The 20,424-nt window shown below is 46.6% G+C and overlaps 1 protein-coding gene across 4 annotated transcripts in view; it reads right to left on the reverse strand.

Annotated features, from left to right (window-relative positions):
- PCDH19 (protocadherin 19) overlaps window positions 1-20,424 on the reverse strand; it is a 236,044-nt gene that overhangs the window by 108,916 nt on the left and 106,704 nt on the right. For 2 of the 4 annotated variants that reach the window (XM_068249986.1, XM_068249985.1), the window contains exon 3: window positions 621-679. The exons of the other annotated variants lie outside the window; for them this stretch is intronic. In XM_068249986.1, the coding sequence (XP_068106087.1) occupies window positions 621-679 (59 nt within the window). The remainder of the gene's footprint in view (window positions 1-620; window positions 680-20,424) is intronic. 4 annotated transcript variants of the gene reach the window in all.

Raw genomic sequence — 20,424 nt, forward strand, 5'->3', positions numbered from 1 at the left:
ATTATCCCCTCTTCACGTTTACATTCAGTTATTGCTGTGGTCTTCCTGATATAAGTTCTGATTTGAAAGTCACATTTTTTGTTAAGGTTCAAAAGCCCAATTGTGTAGCTGTGCTTTCCTGTAGCTGTGCACCTATCCATACTGGCTTAGGGTCAATGGTGTCTCAGTAGCTTCCAGTTGTAAATGTTGAACAGCAACTTCTGGTATCTTCCATGTCTGTGTCCTCACTCAGAAGACATTGATTGTATGCTGGAATGCAGGGATTCTGAGAAATGCAGTCATCTCCTGTACTTCCTACTGTGGGTGTCACACCTATCTGACCTGCCCACCAGCCGCATCCAGGTGGGAGGGGCTGAGAGTTGCAATGGAGTTAGACAAGCATATTAAGTCTATGGAACAGATATGTTCTCACTTTGATTCTGTACGCCGGTCCTATTGACATATCAGCATTATTATTATTTTTTCAGTTTTTATAAATAGTTGATATTTAAGTAAATATGCTGAGAGTAATAAACAGCAGGAGGGAGGGGCTAGACAGCAGGGGGGAGGGGGTAGACAGCAGGGGGAGGGGCTACACAACAGGAGGGAGGGGCTACACAGCAGGCCATATTTCTACTTACCTTTTAATCAGATGAGCCCGGCTGTTGACGTAATTTGTATCGAATGTATAGTTCTCTGTCTGTAAGAGAGGAAGAAAAAAATTACAACAGTGACACTAAAATAGTAAGTATGATATTTATATAATAATAATAATAATATTAAGAGTGATTGTCTAAAAAGTTATATTTTAGATACATTGAGACCTAAGAAAACATGACATCAATCCCACACAAGAAATCTTGGCCTTCAATTAATTCAATTCATTTTTTCCTGAGTTTTTTCCTAGGAGATCATTTTTCACCTTCTGTTTAAATTTACTTTTCATCACTCCGCAACTGAAATAGTACCAAAAAGTAGGTGAAAAATTCTGTAAAAATTGGGACCGGTTCAGACGGGCGGTTCCAGCGAGTCGTCTTGTCTACTCTTGCGGCGTATCGTTCGGGGCCTTTCTGCGGTGATCTTCGACGTCCCGTCGCAATCGGCGGTTTTCATCCCTGCATGGGGACAGGAAGACGCGGCGATGAATCGGCCCTAGAGGCCGCATGAGGCAGAAATGACGCAGTCAAATCGGGATTGGAACGCCGCGTTTGTGAAATCGACAGTAATCAATGGTAACCACGCGATGTAAACGTTCCCGTTCACTTCAATGGGAGCGTTTACAGACGAGCCCCGGATGCTTGGCTGTAAACGCCGCCAAGCGTCCGTGTGAACCGGCCATTCCTCTGAGTACTTTCTTGCTTGCTGGTATTTTAATTTGGCATTTGAATAAAAGCCTAGAAGTCTAGTCCTCCAATGGGGTTCATCACAGGAAGTCAGATGTGCCCAGGAAACCACCAGGTCCTGAAATAGACCCCGCCCAGTTCCTGAAATAGACCCCACCCAGGTCCTGAAATAGACCCCGCCCAGGTCCTGAAATAGACCCCGCCCAGCACTCACTGAAGAGGATCAGCAGATGTATTTGCATCGGGCCGCCTGATAGGCGGAGTATACACAGACAATGAGAGTCACATGTTGTATAATAAGGGCGACTGAGAGGAGCAGGGAGAAACCATTTATCAATTTGTGTGGAGTGTTCCATTACTGGCTCCCCCTACTTCCAGCTGACACTTCACATTATCACTGCTGTTCTCTTTGGCTTATCAGATGCTTTGAATGGTTTCCAAAACATTATTTCTGCGATTGTAAAGACCAAATATCATGGGGCGAGGGGAATGTCACCACTTCTGTCACCTTACATTTGACAAGCTGCTTCTCTCAGGCTGCCACTTGTATACATCTGTACTATAATGATATCCTCCCATTACCTCCAGATTCAGACTGGGAGGCGGACGGCCGGCAAAGCAGAAAGATTAAAACTTTTGGAGGACATTACTATATTATGCTGGAGTTATTGGCCGCACAGAGTAGGGGTCATTCTTACTACTTTTCTTCACCTGCACTAATCAGCTGACTGACAGTGAGCCCTTTTAGTTTCTGTTAGGGGCTTTTTTACGTTTAATGTGTTTTAATGTGCGTTGCATATTACTGCGGTTTTTTTTCTACATAGCTTCAGTTTTTCAGCGTATAGTGTGAAAGAGGCCATAGGGAGACATGGAGATTACCTTGCACATCAGTAGTTCTTTCAGTTCCAGCTGACAGCAACTGTTATATAACTGACAGCAACTGATATGGTACAGAAGGACCCCTTTTAGGCAAGTAAAAAACCTAACTTTTTTCTTCTTATGGTACATACAGTAATTACATTGGCTAAAAGTACAGAAATTCTTTTGCTATTAGTTTGTTTAGGAACACCGCGATATGGCTGCATAATCTAGTCGGAGTCATGTTTGCCATTAATTCTTGGGATCTTCAGCGCCAAACTGAAAGTATTTGACTTTCCCTCAACAAAACTTTATAACATCCAACACGCCTACTGACCAGGACCAGCCAATGAGATACAAATAAATCTGTCTGGCATGCAAATTGTATGCGGATAAGAATCGTGACAATCAAATGCACGTTCTGCTGATTTTGATAGGCTGAACTCAAAGATGGAGGCAATTTGCATGAAATTTTCATGCAATGTGGATGTATTTGCTTCTTATGGCCTATGACTGTTTCTGACACACTAGGGCTTTAGACACATATAAAGAAATAATAAAACCCTTTATTATCGGTACTATTTTTGTTGCTTTTTCTCTCTGGTTTTGTTGTTGGAAGCAGCCCTGTTAGTGCTCGATCCTTCACGCGGATGTGACAGGCCGGTGCACTGCAGAAATTGCGCTCTCGCGCCTGGTGGACCCGTCTCCCGCGCTGACACTCACAGCCCGCAGGTAGCCTGCAGAAACGCCAGCACGACAGCCGCGACCTACATTAACCTTGTCAGCGGCCGATACAGACGCTAAAAATGTCATTTTTCCTGCCGGTCTCCTGCAGCCAGCGTGAGGCCACGTGCGTCCACTTCACCGCACTAACCGGAGCCGCAGCCTGCCGATTGCCAATCATGGCTGACTGCTGACAGACATATGGGTCCCGGCATCAGAGCAGGCCGTAACGGTGTCAATCCGCACCGTGCGTTCACCGGGCAGCAGAGAGGACTTCGCAGAAAAGTTAGTCTTAGTTAGTAAATGCAGTCGTATTCGCTGCCTAATTTCATGCTCTTTTCTATTTTACAAAAAAAAAAATTATGATGCATTAAAGAGACTCCGTAACAAAAATTGCATCCTGTTTTTTATCATCCTACAAGTTCCAAAAGCTATTCTAATGTGTTCTGGCTTACTGCAGCACGTTCTACTATCACCATCTCTGTAATAAATCAACTTATCTCTCTCTTGTCAGACTTGTCAGGCTGTGTCTGGAAGGCTGCCAAGTTCTTCAGTGTTGTGGTTCTGCTATGAACTCCCCCCTCCAGGCCCCTCTATGCACACTGCCTGTGTATTATTTAGATTAGAGCAGCTTCTCTCTTCTCTCTTCTCTTTTACAAGCTGGATAAATCGTCCTCTGAGCTGGCTGGGCTTTCACATAGTGAGGAATTACAGACAAGGGCAAAGCTGTTTGCAGGAAGAAAAGAGCAGCCTGAAACTTCAGTGGAAGATAGCTGCAGGGGGAAAGAAACACACAAATGATCTCTTGAGATTCAAAAGGAAGGCTGTATACAGCCTGCTTGTGTATAGATGTATTTTCTATGTGTGGACATACTGTACATCAACCTACTTCCTGTTTTGGTGGCCATTTTGTTTGTTTATAAACAAACTTTTTAAAACTCTTTTTAACCACTTTTAATGCGGCGAGGAGCGGCGAAATTGTGACAGAGGGGAATAGGAGATGTCCCCTAACGCACTGGTATGTTTACTCTTGTGCGATTTTAACAATACAGATTCTCTTTAAAGGATACCTGAAGTGACATGTGACATGATGAGATAGACATGTGTATGTACAGTGCCTAGCACACTAATAACAATGCTGTGTTCTTTTATTCCTTTCTCTGTCTGAAAGAGTTAAATATCATGTATGTTAGTGGCTGACTCAGTCCTGACTCAGACAGGAAGTGACTACAGTGTGACCCTCACTGATAAGAAATTCCAACTATAAAACACTTTCCTAGCAGAAAATGGCTTCTGAGAGCAGGGAAGAGATGAAAAGGGTAATGTCTTATCAGTGAGGGTCACACTGTAGTCACTTCCTGAATGAGTCAGGACTGAGTCAGCCACTTACATACCTGATATTTAACTCTTTCAAGCAGAGAAAATAAAAAAGGAACACAGCCTAGTTATTAGTGTGCTAGGCACTGTACATACACATGTCTATCTCATCATGTCACATGTCACCTCGGGTATCCTTTAAAACAGACCTGAACTCAGAACTTCCTCACTGCTCGAAAAGATAAGCAACAGCATAATCACCTTTAAAGAAAAACATTCTTTGTTACAACTGATACAAATCTTGCACACCACAATGCAATGTGTCTACTTCTTGCTTTCATGGAAGCAGGCATAGGGTTAACTTCTTGCGTCTACAAATTAGCCGCTCCGCCCTGGCAGAGGAGATTCCTGAGCTGACATAGCTGAGAGATCAAATTACAACTTGTGAGTACTGGTTATACTTATCGATTCCATCAATCCAAATGATTATTTAAGCCAAATTAGATTGCATTCCCCTTTATTGGTGGGCCTGACGAGAGCTGGGAGCGATCCAAGTCGGTGGGGGTGCAGAATGTATAGAATCACCATGTAACAATGTATAGAATCACCATGTAGCAATGTATAGGATCACCCTATAATCTCTGGGTGACTCAGCCTATGCAGCTGTGCGCCGGGCGTTCTCCTGCACTGGGGGAGGAAATAAATGGGAACAATATGGTGTAACAGGACGATGATATCATAATCTCCCAGATTTAATAACATCGTGTTTTACAGACGAGAACTCCCGGCGGACATGATGTATGGAATATAGAATTCAGCTGGTCGTCCGCGACCTATAGAAAACCTCTCTTTCTGTAATAATAAGCAGGAGCTCGGGCTGCCTATAGGAGATATTGAATTCATCTCTGCATTAGAGAATCACTGCACTTTTAACGAAAAAAGCCTCGCGCGCAAACGACTCCTCCCCATATAATTTCAATGCAGCACTCGTGTACAAATGGCTCCTTCCCATATAACATAACTAACTGCAATGCAGCACTCGTGTACAAATGACTCCTCCCCATGTAACATAACTGCAATGCAGCACTCGTGTACAAATGGCTCCTCCCCATATAACATAACTAACTGCAATGCAGCACTCATGTACAAATGACTCCTCCCCATATAACATAACTAAATGCAATGCAGCACTTGTGTGCAAATGACTCCTCCCTATATAACTGCAATGCAGCACTCGTGTGCAAATGACTCCTCCCTATATAACTGCAATGCAGCACTCGTGTGCAAATGACTCCTCCCCATATAACTGCAATGCAGCACTCGTGTGCAAATGACTCCTCCCCATATAATTTCAATGCAGCACTCGTGTACAAATGACTCCTCCCCATATAACATAACTGCAATGCAGCACTCGTGTACAAATGGCTCCTCCCCATATAACATAACTAACTGCAATGCAGCACTTGTGTGCAAATGACTCCTCCCTATATAACTGCAATGGAGCACTTGTGTGCAAATGACTCCTCCCCATATAACAAAACTGCAATGCAGCACTCGTGTGCAAATGACCCCTCCCCATATAACAAAACTGCAATGCAGCACTCGTGTGCACATGACTCCTCCCCATATAACATAACTGCAATGCAGCACTCGTGTGCAAATGACTCCTCCCCATATAACATTATCGCAATGCAGTACGGGTGCGCAAATGACTCCCCCCCCCCCATATAACAAAACTGCAATGCAGCACTCGGGTGTAAATGACTGCTCCCCATATAACATAACTGCAATACAGCACTCGGGTATAAATTACTCCTCCCCATATAACTGCAATGCAGCACTGTTGCGCAAATTACTCCTCCTCATATAACATAACTGCCATGCAGCACTCGTGTGCAAATGACTCCTCCCCATATAACATAACCGCAATGCAGCACTCATGTGCAAATGGCTCCTCCCCATATAACCGCAATGCAGCACTCCTCTGCAAATGACTCCTCCCCATAACAGCAATGCAGCACTCAGGTGCAAATGACTCCTCCCCATAACAGCAATGCAGCACTCAGGTGCAAATTACTCCTTCCCATATTACTGTAATGCAGCACTCAGGTGCAAATTACTCCTCCCCATAACAGCAATGCAGCACTCAGGTGCAAATGACTCCTCCCCATATAACATAACCGCAATGCAGCACTCGTGTGCAAATGACTCCTCCCCATATAACATAACCGCAATGCAGCACTCCTGTGCAAATGACTCCTCCCCATATAACAAAACCGCAATGCAGCACTCAGGTGCAAATGACTCCTCCCCATAACAGCAATGCAGCACTCAGGTGCAAATGACTCCTCCCCATAACAGCAATGCAGTACTCAGGTGCAAATGACTCCTCCCCATAACAGCAATGAGGCACTCAGGTGCAAATGACTCCTCCCAATAACAGCAATGCAGCACTCAGGTGCAAATGACTCCTCCCCATAACAGCAATGAGGCACTCAGGTGCAAATGACTCCTCCCAATAACAGCAATGCAGCACTCAGGTGCAAATGACTCCTCCCCATAACAGCAATGCAGCACTCATGATGCCTTCTGACAGGGGAACTTCCCAATAGGGATGGACAGAAATGCAGTATTTTGGGGATTACGAGTTAGCGTTGTGAAATTGCGAGACTACACTGTATTGCACATATATATTTTTGCCCTCACCATAAGATTAGAATGTGCGAACATGTGCTCACAATAGGTCCCAGTTACCATGGTGCCCATACACGGTACAATTAAAACGTTCCATTTTCCCATTTATTCAACCAAAACGATCAGACTGAAAACCGAAAATAATCCTTTTTACGGTTGAGAATAAACAAACAATTATTCTATTTTTTTGATAAAAATCTGATCAGACATGTTGGAAAAATCTGGGTGATTGTTTGTGAAATTGTATAGTGTATGGTAGGTCATATAAGAGAATACTATTAGATAAATCAACTTTTTCTTCATATTCGATCGTTTTTCTCAGCGTTTCGGAAAAATCAAATGTTTGTGTTTGGTACCGCGAAAAGAATTATAAAAAAAAATTCGACCAAATGTAATAATCCATCCAATTTCTGTAATAAAAAAAAAATAATGAAAAAATTGTACTGTGTATGGCACCATTAGAATGATCCCTTTTATTTTGCTTATTGTATTTTTTTGTGTGTGGAATTGTACAACAAAAAAACAAACAAAAAACCCCCCCTCACAACTGCAAAATTCTTTCTAATGCAAAATCCAGAATCCCCCCCAATACTCCATGACTGCCCCTCCCCCCCCCCCCCCATACTCCATGACCACACCCCTCCCCTCATACTCCATGACCGTGTGCCTCCACACTGCTCCGGAACATTCTGCCTCAGCATTTTTGTTGTGATTGAAGACAGCTGGGATGTGACGATTGTAGAAGGGTTAATCCGCTTTAGAAGAGAATTCTATATAACATATGTTATCCTTATCCGAGTCGTTCTGTAATTGAATGCCAGTAATTATTATCTGACGCAGCAGCTGTAACTTTTCTGCTTGTATATATATTTTTTTTTGGGGAAACCATGACAACGCTATTTGGCTTGGTGTTAGCGGTAATCAGACCTCTCATCTCTCTGTTTGTTGGGCCTCACTGGTTCATAAGTCTGAACAAAGTGGAATGTAAACATTATTGCTCCCTTTGCGTCCCTCCAGCATTGCTGGGTTTCCTGTGATGGCCAATTCAGCCCACAGGGAGGAGAGACCTTCACATGTGAGGAGATACGCAGCATTCTGGAATAGTCACTCCCATGTGGGCAACGGGTGACAGCAAAGGTAAGACAGCTTTCTCAGTGGAGCATATGACGGGGTTCAGAGGTAAAACCAGGAAACAGCAGAGAAATCACAGGTATGATGAAGTTATGAAACTTCCTAAAATAAGTAAGTATAAAAAAATGTATCAGTATAAAGAAAGAGGACCCCAGAGATCTGGGCCTAGGGTCTAAGGGTCCTGTATCAGAGAGAGGGAAGAAAGGGGAGGAGCTGACACCCCTAGAGATCTGGGCCTAGGGTCTAAGGGTCCTGTATCAGAGAGAGGGAGGAAAGGGGAGGAGCTGACACCCCTAGAGATCTGGGCCTAGGGTCTAAGGGTCCTGTATCAGAGAGAGGGAGGAAAGGGGAGGCGCTGACACCCCTAGAGATCTGGGCCTAGGGGTCCTGTATCAGAGAGAGGGAGGGAGGGGGAGGAGCTAAGACCCCCCGAGATCTGGGCCTAGGGGTCCTGTATCAGAAAGAGGGAAGAAGAAGAGCTAAGGTTCCCCAAAGACCTGGACTTGAGACCTGGGCCTGAATTGGGAGGGGCGGTGAGTGAGGTCCCCCAGATATCTGGGCCCCTGTGCAGTTGCAGAAGTTGCTCTCTTAGTATCCACACCCCTGACTGCAGCTATGCAAGTAATGTCTGTCTCAAACTGTAATGCCTAAGCTATGTACAGACTGTGGAGGCCTGAAGTGATCATAACCTGATGCATTCAGGTGACACTTTAAGAGCAGGGAGTGCACATACATGTTGTTTAGCCCCTATCAAGTACATTCTCTGCTCGATAGCGTACATTTAAAAAGAAACAGCAATTCTTCGCACTACCGTGTGGCACATATAAACTTGCGGCGGCGCTGTGGGGCACATATAAACTGTGGGACCTTCAGTTGTGACTTCGAGTCATTAAGATTTTAGACACAGAGTCAGTTAAAAACGACAACCGCAAGCAGAGCGAACCCGAGCGAAGGACAGTCGGTGAGACCCCAATCTGCTTCCAAACTAATTGCCTGAAATTCCCCAACGTGGCTAATTTCAGCCGCCGCCAATGTAAATACGAGTTCAAAGCTCTACCGCCATTAGCATAGCATTACCATAGCGAGATGAGGCGCGCGTTACGCCAATACCCGACCGTTAGCATATGCAGATTCCCTTTTACGGAAACCCATTTAAATTGCAGCATCCTGAAAATATTACATTATGGGAATGTCGGAATGGGATTGCAATAATATATTCCGATTAAACAATGAGCATGATGGATGAGACTTCAGGAGCTTTGCCAAAACCGCACGGGCGATAGTTCATGCCACCAGGGCGAAGAAATTATACATTTTATCCCGCTTGGATCGCGCAAATTCCGGAGCGCTCTCCCCCCCCCCCCCCCGCATTAATCTTCATTGGGCCTCAATCTACCCGTTTAACCAAAAATAGCCGAGATCTGAGGAATTGTATACTCGGCTAATGAGAAAATTTGACGTTCTGTCACTCTGGGAATGAAAAATGGCTTGTCGCTCCTCGTGCCGCCGCAAATGATAAAAGCACTGATTGCGCCCAATAGAAGAATTAAATAAAGGTATTAAAAAAATATGTCAAGCTAGCAATATCGCCGAGCGACACGCAATGCGGCGTCGGGAACTGGCGGCTGTCACATATTATTAAAGGAAGGAGGACAAAAAAAAATAAAAAAAACTTTTTGAAAAACTCTTGGCAAAGAAAGTATGAATTCCAAGAAACCTGAGAGCAAAGGAAAATGGAGGAATCTTTACAGCCCTTGAATTCCCGGTCAGTTACCCGACTATTATGCTTGTCTTCAGCAGTTTTATGCTAGGAATTCTTTGGAATGGCAGTGCTTCAAAATAGGGAGGCTAATTTGGCTAAAATCAAAATAGGGAGGCTAATTTGGCTAAAATCAAAATAGGGAGGCAAATTTGAAGTTTGAAATTATTAGTAATCCTTCCAATATGCTGGGGGAAGAGGGAGGGGGGGGGGGGGGGTGGCAGTGCTTCCCAAAGCAGGCTCCATCTGAATGGCTGCCTGCATAGGTGTGCAGAGCCTGATTATGGGCATGGTACATAACTTGCATTCAAAACAGTTGCACCAAATTAACATTATTGGAGGATGTTAGCTTCAAAAATAGTTTGCATGCAAAGTATTCAGTACTGGACACTTCCACCGCCATGAGGCCATCCTTTTGGAAGGGAGCCTAACCTGAGCTACTAACTAATTAACAAACAAGCATATGTATATCTGGGAGCAGCTGGCCAACAATTGGTTTACACATTTTTTTATATAGACAACAGGGGAGAAAAGGCTTAAGTGTCTATTACCTCAGCCAAGGCATTTGTGTTGTGGTTTTTATTGACCTGAGGAATCGGGTAATACCCACAAAATGCATTGTATAAATCCTATTTCTGTGCAATAAACCTTATGAAGATACATTCAGCTGCATGGGTGATTCTATCTACAGGAGAGGTAAGTCCATCACTACCTCTTCTCATTCACATAATGTATGTTCTTTTTTTTTTTTTTTTTTTTTTTGGGGGGGGGGGGGGGGGGTACCTCCACCCACCAATGCTTTCCTTCCAATTTATCATTAAACTTTTCACAACAAAAGCAAAGTCTACATTATAAAATGGAGGATCAGCATAATCGGGAGGCAGCAAGTAATGCCCCACTCCCCCTTTTCACCCCCACAAAAGATTTCCTCACAGACTAGACTCCTTTGTTTGGAAAAATTATTGTCAATTAATCTGAGTTTAGCGACTGAGCCCCTAGATACTCTCAGATGGAGAATTTTACCAAATGTTTTTGGACTGGGAATTTAGTAGGAATACAACATTTTCATTTCATTTCTGAATATTTATTTTTTTGTTCTTAAAAAAAAAAAAATCAGCAGGAAAACTTCTGAATAACGTTGAATCTCTGACTTTTAGTCGACATTTCCATGGATACCTACAGTACAGGTATAGAGACAGATCTCTTGACTGACAGATCCAAACATAATACCCTGAGGAACAATAAACCATGCCGAAAAATGGGGCATCCTAAGCAACCCTACCCCTAAGTAGTCCTTTGCCTAAAAACGACCTGGCCCATCTGAGCTGGCGGTAAAGAGGAGAGAATACCGATAGTCACGTGACCAGCCGCTGGGGCCGGCCCCACTTTACTGGTTCCACTTATATATTTAATTAATTGTATTTATTTATTTTTACAAGTGCCTCTAAAACTAGACGCCGACCTCGTTATTTATTTTTCGGAATTACTTTATTTGTGTTTTGCCTTCCAACGATTTTTTTTTAAAAGTACATTTTTATTTCCAGCGATTTGGGAACCCTGCCAACGGAGAAGTGTAATTTGCAGGCTGATAGCTATCCCTCATTTACACCGCCATCCACTTCTCCCAGCTCGTCAGGGCTCGATATCATTCATTTATCAAATTAATACTTCATTGGAAAAGTAAATAAAAACTGAGCGCATGCACGCGTGTGCAGCTGCCGCCACTTAGGAGTAAAAACTACCGTCTGTAGCCGGGTGATGGAAGAGGGACTCCGCTGATGGGTAGGGGGGGGGGGGGGGGTAATCGTTCCACTCCTGCTGGATGTAAGGCGGGAGACGCGGAACTAACACGATGCAACGCAAACATCAACACTGCTAGAAAATGGGAACACACTATAGCAGTGATGGCTAAACTTGGCACTCCAGCTGTGACAAAACTACAAATTCCATCATGCCTCCTCGAGTTATGCTTAGAGCTGTCAGAGTATTGCAATGCCTCATGGGACTTGTAGTTCCACCACAGCTGGAGTGCCAAGGTTAGCCATCACTGCGCTATAGTGTAAAATAGGGATCCTCATTTGGATTTAATCCCATTTCTGCATCGGAATTCGGTAGTAGATTTGCGGTAGGCGGATTTTCTCAAAAAGTACAAGGTCTTTTTGAAAGGTTTTTTTTTTCCTCTTGTTCCTCTTTTCTGCTTAACCTCCATGGCGGTTAATTTTTTTTGCCAAAAATGGCAAAAAAACTTTTTTTTTTTAGTTTCATGTAAAGCTACCAGAGTGGTAGCTACATGAAACTCCACTAGAGGGTGCATGTGTCCCTCTAGTGCGATCGTCGCCGGCATCAATAGCAAACAGGGGAACGCGTATATAACGCGCTCCCCTGTTTGGCTTCTCCTGTCGCCATGGCGACGATCGGGATGACGTCATGGACGTCAGCCGACGTCCTGACGTCAGACACCTCCGATCCAGCCCATAGCGCTGCCCGGACCTCATTGGTCCGGGCAGCGCAGGGCTCTGGCGGGGGGGGCCCTCTTTCGCCGCTGCGTGCGGCCGATCGCCGCAGAGCGGCGGCGATCAAGCTGTGCACGCGGCTAGCAAAGTGCTGGCTGCGCGCACAGCAATTTACAGCATGAAAATCGCCCCACCAGGGGCTGAGATCTCCCCGTGCGGCATAGCCCGAGCTCAGCTCGGGCTTACCGCCAGGGAGGTTAACAAACCCTGAAAATACTTGTACCCAAAAAATCCTTGTACTTTTTAAGAAAATCAATGTTAAAGTCGGCAGAAATTTCCACAAGAGCAGCGATCCGCCAACCACATCCGCCTGTGAAAACGCTTGTATAATGTATTTCAATGGGATGGTGCACACCGGCGGTTTGAGGTTTTTAGCAAACCGCAAACGTGGCTCCTGCTGGATTTTTGCTGTTTGCAGATGCGTTTCTGCCTCAATGTAAAGTATAGGAAAAGCTCAAACCGCTGTGGAAAACGCCAGATCAGAGCGGCTTTCCAGGCGTTTTTGTTACAGTAGCTGTTCAGTAACAGCTTTACCGTAACAATATTTGTAATCTTCTACACAAAAACGCAGCCAAAAATGCTAGGCATGTTTAGAAAATGTCTCTAAACATGCCTAGAATCGCTCTGAAATCTGCTCCAAAAACCGCTAGTGTTTTGAGGATCTGCTAGCGGTTTTGGAGTGCACTGGGCCTTACAGCTGATACAAATCCTGCAATAAACCTGCAGTGTTTACTTCCTGGAATTCCTGGGAGCGCAGAAAGGGTTAACCTTCAGTGTTTACAAATTAACTGAGGGTGGCAAGATTCCTGAACTGACACAGCTGAGAGATCAAAATACAATTTATAAAAAAAATGGATACCTCACCTCTAGGTTGACTCCCTTTTTTCTCAATTGAAAGGGATACTTAATCGTACAAAAAAAAAGTCAGTTTTACTTAGGCCCCGTTCACACTTGCGGTTTGAGTCCGCAAGTGTCCGGGGGTCCGGGGGCCGCAAAGAGACCGTACGGGTCTCTGCGGTGGCCACAAGTTGCCAGCAGTTGCGGATCCGGAATGTATCAGATCCTGGCTACAATAAAGTAGCCGGAACTAGATACATTGCAGTGCCAGAAAGGCAGCGCAAGCATGGGGGATACCGGCGTGTAGTCCAGGCCCCCCAAGTGGCATAGGACCGGTGCTGGAAGCATCCGATCCTATTGCCAGTGTGATGAGAAACATCCGTTTCTCATTGCACAGCATGGACCGCATGTTCGGATCAGGATCCGGCCCGGGTGCGTGGGCCGGATGACCGGACCAGAAAAATAGCGCATGTTGGAAAAGTGTCCGGAGTCCGGATCCGATCCGGCTCCGTTCTGTATGGAACGGACGCGTGTGAACGTCCGCATAGACTTTGCATTGCTATGCGGAACGTACGTCCTGTTTGTACAGTATACGGTCCAGATCCGATCAGGTGAATACGGACAGCGAACGCTAATGTGAACCGGGCCTTACCTGGGGCTTCTACCCCCCACCCTGTAGTCGACCTGTGCCCGCGCTGGCCACTGCACCTGCACAGCCCGGAAGCATCCTGCACAGGCGAAGTATAAGAAAAGGTCTACTACGCCTGCGCAGGACACTCCCACCGACGGCACCGTAAACAAGGACTCGTGCGGCTAGAGCAGTGGCCGGCGACGGGCTCAGTTGCTGAAAACGAAAATGAGCATCGTAGCGTAGGGGCGCAAGCACAGGTCGACTGCAAGGAGGCGGTAGAAGCCCCAGGAAAGTAATTCTCGCTTTTTTTTTTTGTATGCTTAGAGTATCCCTTTAAGCTAAAATGTAAATGTGTGTATGATAGTAATTAGGGAAGGTTGGAGAAGAGAGACAAGCGGCGCCCCGTAGAACTGAAATGCCCAAGGTCATGGAAGCCTTGACACCGCCCCGCCTGCCCCAGATCTCTCGATAGGATTGTGTGAAATGATGCTGGAATGTCTGCCCCCGCTGAGAGGTCTATTCACAGGGATCTGTTCTCATCGCTCTCCGCCGTCTACAGCCCTGACAATTATCCACGCAGGCCATTGTGCTTCCAGAGAACCCGCCCGCCGCAAAGGGGATCGATACACGCAATGAAATCCATTAAAATAATTGCATAAATTGTGGAAAAAGAAAAAAAAATCAACAAGTCTTTTGTGAATTTCTTTTTCTCTTTTTGAAAAAAAAAAAACATTAATTAATCCCCAGTCAAGGTCTGTACTGTACATCTACAGCTCGCACAGCGATCACGCCTATCGCCAAGCGTATAATGACACATCGCTGTGAATATGACACAGTCATAAACGTCAGTAATTACCGCGCGCTGCACAATGCCTTCGGAAATAATCAGATTATATGGGAAAAAAAATACTTTCCTTTATTGTTTAGCAATAATGTGCTATTTATACGTGAACAATTAGCTGCTAATTGGCTTTAAAGTCTGCGAGGACAGAAACGCAAGAGCCAACGGTGGTGAACCCGTTACTGAAGGTGCAAGTAACGGGGCTGTCAGCCGGGTCGCGGTAAATCGATTGTGGATGCTCTCAGTAGAGTCGGTTGATGAGATGCGAATGATTACGGCGTCTAGGGAAATTTTGTGCAAATTGTATGTAGATTGGAACTGGGCCAACCCATGGCACATGCTGCAGGGGTGGAAAAGAAGCAACACATATTTCTGCTCTGTGCGGCTTACTTACTCCTGCAGGAAGAGGTGTACCTGGGCTGTCTAGACTGAGTAGAGATTCCAGACTAGAAAAATAAAGCCATTTGGACTTCCATGCAGATTTGGGACATCATAGCTGGAGGAAATTGAAAGTGCTTGTACAGTATCTAATCGGGAGGCACTTTCTAGCAGTTTTATCCTTGCCCCTCCCCTTGACTTCTGTATACATGATTCTCAGCCAATCAGAAGCAATCCTGCCCCAATCTCCTGCTGTCAACTCCTTGATGTCACGTGACCACATTTTTAGTAAACAGGGTTTTTGGCTATGGGTGCCTTATTTGAAGAAAAAAAAAGCACTATTTTACTTCTTTGCTCATTAATGTCCCAGATGGTCCAGTATATTTAGTCAGGGCCGGCCCGCTCATGAGGCGGGGTGAAACATTTGCCTCAGGCGGCACATCTGGGGGGCGACACCTGCCTGTCCGTGGGTGGAGGAGTAGCGGGCAGAAAGGGGGTACTGGGCCTAGCGGTGGGGAGGGGGGTCGGACCCCGCCCTCCCTCGCCTGAGTCCCCCGATCTGCGCTCCCCTCCAGCTGTAAATAGTTAAGTACCAGCGGCAGTGTATAGATTAAGAGGCAACGGGCGGGGATCACTCACCTTTTCCGCGTTCCGGCGAGCGCTCCACTTACATCACTTCCTGCAACGCCGCCCACTTACTGGGCGGCGTTGCAGGAAGTGACATCAGTGGAGCCCTCACCTCCAGCTCAGTGCTCCCTCCCCCCGCGGGGGGGGGGGGGGGGGGGCGATTTTTTTAAATTTTGCCTCAGGCGGCAAAAAGTCTAGGGCCAGCCCTGTATTTAGTATCGTACCCTGGTGCTACGTTTTGAGCAGGATTATGCTGAAGAATTATTGCAGACCACGCCTAGTTTTTTTCACTTTTTGTTTCCCTACAATTCCTGCATTTAGCGGTCCAGCCACTAGGAGATGAGGTTTGGAGGATTTGCCTCCTCGGCTAGAAACATGACTTTCACAGTAATGCAGGGATGCTGAAAAAAGCAGACTGACGTTTGCTGTCCTTCCTACTTTTTCTGTCACATGATTCCACTTAACTGACGCGCCCCCCAGCTGTGTTCAGAGAGGAAAGGGAGCAAGCTGTACTAAAGTGACAAGCACATTTGACTCATGATCAATGTATTCTGCTCAGCGCTTTGCTTCTGATTATATTATCAGTTTGATGGTTACTTGGGCATTGTTTAGATTTAACACTTCTTTGGAAACAATCTATCGAAACGCTTGGCAGATTCTCAGCAGAACAAAATGGCCGCCGCCTGGCTAACGTGATCGCGTACGGACAGCCAGGAGGATCAGGTCGGAATGTAAAGGACCCCATGCAGCGGATCCTATGCCATCAGCCCTCATCATCCTCCCATGGCTATTTTCCCGCTCTGCCTCCAGCCGGTAAATGTATAGAGGCCGATTGCTCGAGGCATTCCGGTGTGAAATTAGCCCGCGGTCCCGGAACACCTCCGCATGCCGCAGCTCGCCCCTCTGCCGGAACCCCGCGTCGCTTTGTTTTCATTATCATGCGGAAAATTGCCATCCAGCCGTGTCAAAAATTGGACATTTTCCAGCCTGTCAACGTCAAGCATAGAAAGATAGACAGGAATGTATATCAGCGGCCGGGAATCATCTCATGCCTGGGGAATCGCTGAAAATCTGCGTATATACGGCCTAATGGCGGGAGCGCCAAGCCATAGGCCCACAGAACCCGTTATACGTTATCTCGCCTCACCTATCATTCATGAGATAAACAGATAAGGTGAGATATTATTCTATACCTTACTGTTATTACAATCATCCTCCCATTTCAGTTTCCAGCCAGCAATGAATTTCTTAAAGGACAACCAAAGCAAGAGGTATATGGAGGCTGCCATAATTATTTCCTTTCAATCAATACCAGTTTCCTGGCTGTCCTGCTGATCCTCTGCCTCTGCCATAGACCCTGAACAAGCATGCAGCATATCAGATGTTTCTGACATTATCATCAGATGTGACAAGATCAGCTGCATGTTTGTTTCTGGTGTTATTCTGACACTACTGCAGCCAAATAGGCCAGCAGGGCTGCCAGGCAACTGGTATTGTTAAAAAGGAAATAAATATGGCAGCCTCCAAATCACTCTTGTTACAGTTGTCCTTTAAAATGTCCAGGAGCTCAAACAGAATTTAATCCCACACACACTGTTAAACACTGTCAACACACACACACACTGTACACACACACACACACACACACTGTACACACACACACACACACACACACACACACTGTACACACACACACACACACACACACACACACACACACACACACACACACACACACTGTACACACACACACACACACACTGTACACACACACACACACACACTGTACACACACACACACACACACACACACTGTACACACACACACACTGTACACACGCACACACTGTACACACACACACACACACACACACACACACACACACACACACACACACTCACACAGCATTATACAAACACACATGCACACACACAACCTGCACACACGCAGTATAGATACACACACTGTACATAAACACAAAGTACTGTACACACACACACACACACACAGTATAAACACACTGTACACACACAGTAAACACATACTGTATATATGCAGTATACACACAGTACACACACTGTACACACACACACTGTACACACACACCCACCCACACTGTACACACACACACACTGTACACACACCCACTCTGTACACACACCCACACTGTACACACACACAGACACACTGTACACACACACAGACACACACACACACTGTACACACACACAGACACACACACACACTGTACACAGTACACACACACACTGTACACACACACACACACACACTGTACACACACTGTACACACACACACTGTACACACACACACACTGTACACAGTACACACACACACACACACTGTACACACACACACACTGTACACAGTACACACACACACTGTACACACACACACACTGTACACACACTGTACACAGTACACACACACACTGTACACACACACACACTGTACACAGTACACACACACACTGTACACACACATATACAGACACACACACACACACACTGTACACACACACACACACACACTGTACACACACACTGTACACACACACTGTACACACACACACACACACACACACACACACACACACACACACACACACACACACACACACACACACACTGTACACACACACACACACACACACACACACTGTATACACACACACACACACACACACACACACACACACACACACACACTGTACACACACACTGTACACACACACACACAGATGTCTATTTGTCAGCAGACATTCTCCATGTTGCAGCGCAGTCACACATCTGTGAGAGGGAGATGCTGCAGGCGCTGTGTGTGATTTTATTAAGATGAGAGTGACATCCCCTGACTGCAGCCGCTGCGCACTGAGCTCCTCTTATCTTCATGCTATTATTATTTTCCGTTGGGTTGTGCCAATAGCTTGTGTCACACCCAGAGGCTGCCATCACTTCAAGTGTTTCCTAACAAGTTACTGAAGCGAAATAATGCACCGACTCCCCCCAGGAGCAAGTACTGCAGCCAGGGGGCGGATTCCCTGCGCTGACGCACTGGCGCCATCGCCTGCTCACCAGTGCTGCCGATATAGAATAATAATAATGCACTGACTCCCCCCAGAAGCGGGTACTGCAGCCAGGGGGCAGATTCCCTGCGCTGACGCACTGGCGCCATCACCTGCTTACCAGCACTGCCGATACAGAATAATAATAATGCACCGACTCCCCCCAGGAGCGGGTACTACCACCAGGGGGCAGATTCCCTGCGCTGACGCACTCGCGTCCTCGCCTGCTCACCAGCGCTGACGATACACAGAATAATAATAATGCACCGACTCCCCCCAGGAGTGGGTACTGCAGCCAGGGGGCGGATTCCCTGCGCTGACGCACTGGCGCCATCGCCTGCTCACCAGTGCTGCCGATATAGAATAATAATAATGCACTGACTCCCCCCAGAAGCGGGTACTGCAGCCAGGGGGCGGATTCCCTGCGCTGACGCACTCGCGTCCTCGCCTGCTCACCAGCACTGCCGATACAGAATAATAATAATGCACCGACTCCCCCCAGGAGTGGGTACTGCAGCCAGGGGGCGGATTCCCTGCGCTGACGCACTTGCGCCATCGCCTGCTCACCAGTGCTGCCGATATAGAATAATAATAATGCACTGACTCCCCCCAGAAGCGGGTACTGCAGCCAGGGGGCGGATTCCCTGCGCTGACGCACTCGCGTCCTCGCCTGCTCACCAGCACTGCCGATACAGAATAATAATAATGCACCGACTCCCCCCAGGAGCGGGTACTGCAGCCAGGGGGCGGATTCCCTGTGCTGACGCACTCGCGTCCTCGCCTGCTCACCAGCACTGCCGATATAAAATAATAATAATGCACCGACTCCCGCCAGGAGCGGGTACTGCAGCCAGGGGGCGGATTCCCTGCGCTGACGCACTCGCCTCCTCGCATGCTCACCAGCACTGCCGATACAGAATAATAATAATGCACCGACTCCCGCCAGGAGCGGGTACTGCAGCCAGGGGGCAGATTCCCTGCGCTGACGCACTCGCCTCCTCGCCTGCTCACCAGCGCTGACGATACAGAATAATAATAATGCACCGACTCCCCCCAGGAGCGGGTACTGCAGCCAGGGGGCAGATTCCCTGTGCTGACGCACTGGCGCCATCACCTGCTTACCAGCACTGCCGATACAGAATAATAATAATGCACGACTCCCCCCAGGAGCGGGTACTACCACCAGGGGGCGGATTCCCTGCGCTGACGCACTGGCGCCATCGCCTGCTTACCAGCACTGCCGATCCAGAATAATAATATGTACTGAACAAGCAGGATGTAAATATCACCGGCCTAATCCCTTGTGTGGGTCTATAATACATATAATACACTATCAGCCTATAATATAGTGCAGCTCCCCCTGGTGGTCAGGCCTGGACTCTACAAGACTTGTGAAGGTATCCGACTATATATCTATAATACATATAATGCATTACCAGTCTATAATATAGTGCAACTCCCCCTGGTGGTCGGGTCTGGAGTCTACAAGACCTGTGTGAAGGTGTCCTGTAGTATCTGACTATGGGCCTGATTCACAAAGCGGTGATAACTCAGTTATCACGCCTAAAAGACTTTAGGCGTGATAACCTTTGCACTAGCAAAGTTATCACCGCTTTGTGCTCTAACTCGCGCGAAGCTACCGCGTAAGCGCGTGCGCAAAGTCCCATAGGGCTTAATGGGAGCTTCGCGCGAAGCGTCGGGTGCTGCGC

The sequence above is a fragment of the Hyperolius riggenbachi genome, chromosome 8, assembly GCF_040937935.1.
Source record: "Hyperolius riggenbachi isolate aHypRig1 chromosome 8, aHypRig1.pri, whole genome shotgun sequence".
Taxonomy (NCBI): domain Eukaryota; kingdom Metazoa; phylum Chordata; class Amphibia; order Anura; family Hyperoliidae; genus Hyperolius; species Hyperolius riggenbachi.